Raw genomic sequence first — 4272 nt, forward strand, 5'->3', positions numbered from 1 at the left:
CTTGGTCACTAAAGTTGTAGTTTGCATTACTCTTTTGTCCTTGGAACCCTCATTAGCAATCCTTCAGATATTCTCAAGAAAAGGGAACCTCAGCGACTTGTTACCCAACAAAGAACTATCTCCAAACGCCTGGAGAAAAAAATATTGGATTTTCTTTTATCAAAGTGGCTCATACATTTCTGCCATGGTACCTGTATGAAAGTCTAGAGGCCTACAACTATGAGCACAAATCTTGGGAATGTGGAACTTTCCTTGTTCAGAACTAGAAAGACTCAATCATTTGGAGGATAGATTTATCTCTATTTCTTTAGTCATTATGCCCAGCCCTTCCTAAAAAGGGAAGCTTGATCCCATTTCTATTGCTTGCCCTTGACTAAATAAACTAAAATTGCTGCCTGTTTATTGAAGTAACCACAAGTTGCCTGACTCATCAAACCCACCATTTTAGGAAGTACAACTTTGGTCAGGGTGAAGGCAAAGACAATGAAAAACAGTTATAATATCAGGGCTAGTGTCCCCTTGCCCCGTTATAACTTGGGTCCTGAAGTTTCTTAAGTGATTTTAATGATAGTTGATTTACATGACTTTTTGTTTCTCTTCAGATGCAGGACAGCATACCCAGCTTAGTATAAGGGGTGTTCAGGGTGGACTGGCACCTCTGGTGAGAGGACTTGCTGAGCCCTTTACTGGCTGCTCATCCATTTATGGTATCTACCTGTGACCCAATTCTCACCTGTGGCTTCAAGAAATTGTAGTATATGCAGCAACCACACCAGGTTGAGAGTGGCCGACAGACTTCAAATCTATTGGTGAGTTATGGGAGATGCCTACCCAAGCATGTGAAGACTTCTCTTGGCCAAGTAGAAAATATGAATGGACAAGAATAGTTTGTTCCAAGGACCATGAAGGCAGCTAAAGCAAATCCCATGGAGCACTTAGAGCTTGGTAAGACATCAGAGATGCTTGAATTTGGTCTTGCCACTGGAATTCGATGTCTCTGGAAGAGAGTGTGAGGCTGATGTCAATAACATCAGTCATTATCCATTATTTCATCTATCACCTCAATGTCTGGATGTCATTGGTCTTGTAAAATTAAGGATAAACAACATCATTTATTGTCAATATAAATAGTACATTCATAGCCAGAAACAGATTAAATTTCAGAGAATTTTTCTCCAGATTCTGTAGACCCTCTTAAAGCAACTGCCCTTGCAGAATAGGGACTGCCAAAAAAAGATTCAAGGCTTTACATTATTTTATCAAACTTTTATCCAAAGATTAATATAATCAACCCTATCGTCAATCAGGAGGCCTAAGATCCCAAATCTGCCTTCAGTTCTGCTGCTATCCTTGTCTACCAAAACTCAATGTGTAATTTTTTTGTGTGGTGTAGAAAAGTAATTAGACTATATAATGGAAATCCACTTACCCCAGCATCAGGGACCTAAGTACATACAAATTCTACAAGGCTGCAATAGGATATAAGCAATTACTCATTTTAGAAGTTATGTTTAAGGAGTGTGTGGGTAGGTAGGAAGATGTGGTATATGTTCTCAAGGTTTCTTATTCGGGTTGAAATGTACCATTAATCTTGAGTGTTCTAATCTGTGAAATCCCCATGCTTTAGCTAGGCTCTATTCTTTTCTGTTGTGAATATTTCCCCATTCTCCACCCCTGGAGAATATAGCTTGTTGGTGCTATTGGAACATATTCATGTTGTTTGTGAAGAAGTTTTAGGTGCCATCCTTAAACCAAGCTCTAATGAGAAAAGCAAATGAAATTCCATGGTACAACATCTAAGATGCTCTCTGAATTTACAGAAGGGACAATGGGACTTTCTGTCACTGAAAGTGCAACTATAATGCTTCCTTCAGGTCAACCTTGTTCTAACTATGGTTTTTACCCCACCTGTATTCTATTACCAAGTCCCTTCCTGGAACCCCTAAACATACCTTTTATTCATGTATTTGATTCCAAAGGCAGCTTTCCCAGTTGGGAATGTAAGCCCCAGCAGATTAGTAAAATGAAAAGGTCTGCATTCTAATCTCCTGGTTGTCTTTTCTCCTTCATTAACATATATCTCATACTGTTTTCAACTTTCTAGTTCTTCTAGCCTCCTCAGGCTCCTGCAATACAGACTAAGTGAAGAATCAAAGAGGACATTCACCAGATGAAAAGCAAGACAATATTTTTCTCATCATTAGGGAAAAATATGAAGAAGCTACAGCAGCATCCTTTGAGATGCTAAAGACCCAGTCTAGCCCTGCCTCTGCCCACTTGCTGGGTGGCTTTGAACTTTCTTTTCATTAAAAAAATTATTTTTAACTTATGGAATAAAATTCCATGACATAGTACAATAAGACAATTGTACGTGAAATTGAAAAAAAAAATTCCAAAATAGGTTTTTTTCTTAGACTGCTGGGTTTCCCTGCTCCAACTCCTTTGCTAGAAACTTGCCTACCCTCTACTGCCACCTTGTGCCCAAGATGTCTTTTATAGGACAGGAATGGAACTCATTTAAACCCCAAAGCAGTTACATTAGTCAAAGAACTGACAGGGATGAAATAGAGAATGTTAAAAAAACATATTTTGTGATATTTCCCTTCATGAATAGCCACAGTGAATGGTATTCAAAGTCATTATTATTGTCAATTTCATTTTATAATATTTGGTAGGTGATGGATGTTTGAGCAGTTGTAACTGAGCAGTCTGATATCAGAGTGAATCATTAAGGTGACAGAATATTTGGGGTATTTTAATTTTTTCCTTCTTATTAACTCAAACCTTTCAACATACAAAGAACAAAAAAATTATACATGGATATCATGAACTCATTAAGAGTGTTTAAAGCATATATTAAATTTACTGTGGTAGTAACAAAATTGAACAATGTCTTAATTTATCTTGCTTCACTCTACTTTCTATGAGAGGAATTCTGGGAGGGGGGAGATGACTAGAGCTAGGTGACACAGGACAGAAGGGTCAAATACCAAGCCTGTTGGAAACACTCTCAGCTGACCTAACCAGATTAAAATGTAATAGAAGATATTTAACAAAATAAATAAAAACTTAAAAACAGTGTTTATATGTTGTTTTGTAAGTCAATATTCAGTCCACAGGGATCCTTTGGTTATTATTTGAGTTTGATACAACTGATGTGGGGGACTTGGAGTCAGTAAGATCTGAGTTCAAATCCTGTCTCAGACGCTTACTTGTTCTATATGCAGGAAAAGTGACAACATCTCTTAGCTTCAGTTTCATCGTATGTAAAATTGGGATAATAGTACTAAACTTCTAAGTTGTCAGGAGTAAATGAGATGACATGTAAAGTACCTTGCAAACTTGAAAGCATTACATAAATGCTTGTTCATGAGATGCAAAGAAATGATCACCAATAAAACATTTCAAAATAAACAGACTACTTAGAATATGTTTGTAACTTCTCTTCATAAACTATTTCAAAAGTTGACTTCTCTGCCAGGTATTTGGAGTTCAAAACATCTTCCCATAGAAAAAAAAATCACATATTTATGTTCTTGAGCCAGCTCTAGAAAGTCTACTTACCATAAAGAATAGTTGTAATACTATACAGTTTTAATTTTAAAAAGTATAGGAATAGAATACAACTTTCTCCCGTTTATCCTTCCCCTCTGAGAACTGCATACCTGACATCTGCCTGCCAGCCATGGACCCCAAATGTAGCTGCGAGAATGGTGGCTCTTGCACCTGTGCAGGCTCCTGCAAATGCAAATCATGCCAGTGTACCTCCTGCAAGAAGAGCTGCTGCTCCTGCTGCCCACCAGGATGTACCAAGTGTGCCCAGAGCTGTGTCTGCAAAGCCCCCCAGACCGAGAGTTGTAGCTGCTGTCAATAATGTCCCCACTTGCCTTTGCCTGTAAATAGAATTTGTGCAGACCTGAATTTTCATATAGCATGGATGTGTTTTCTACTGTTATTCTTTGAAATGTATGAATTAAAATAAACCTGATAAGTATAAAAAAGTATAGGAATACAATATTAGGATATAATACAATATAGGAAGTATAATAGTCCTGTAAAATAGAGTATTTCAGACAAATTGTGGGCAAATTTGGGGCAGTATTTTTGACAGGTGGTGAAGTGGATACAGTGACAGACCTGGAGTCAGAAACATCTGAGTTCAAATCCCAACTCAGTAGTTGTATGACCCTGTGCAGGTCATTTAACCCTGTTTGCCTCAGTTTCCTCATCTGTAAAATGAATTCGAGAAGGAATGGCAAACCACTCCAGTAT

The 4272-nt window shown here is 37.8% G+C and overlaps 1 protein-coding gene across 1 annotated transcript; it reads left to right on the forward strand.

The window, feature by feature from the left end:
- Positions 1-3624: 3624 nt before the first annotated feature.
- On the forward strand, positions 3625-3995 carry LOC138142812 (metallothionein-like). The gene has a single exon (XM_069063858.1). The coding sequence runs from the start codon at positions 3686-3688 to the stop codon at positions 3872-3874; it is 189 nt and encodes a 62-aa protein (XP_068919959.1). The 5' UTR covers positions 3625-3685; the 3' UTR covers positions 3875-3995.
- The last annotated feature ends 277 nt before the right edge of the window (positions 3996-4272 follow it).

This window comes from Petaurus breviceps, unplaced genomic scaffold, assembly GCF_028583685.1.
Source record: "Petaurus breviceps papuanus isolate PSGF00001 unplaced genomic scaffold, PetGlider_PUasm1.0 90604, whole genome shotgun sequence".
Taxonomy (NCBI): domain Eukaryota; kingdom Metazoa; phylum Chordata; class Mammalia; order Diprotodontia; family Petauridae; genus Petaurus; species Petaurus breviceps.

Excerpts from the sequence above, each read along its gene's own strand:
- LOC138142812 (XM_069063858.1), top strand. The coding sequence starts at position 3,686 with ATGGACCCCAAATGTAGCTGCGAGAATGGTGGCTCTTGCACCTGTGCA.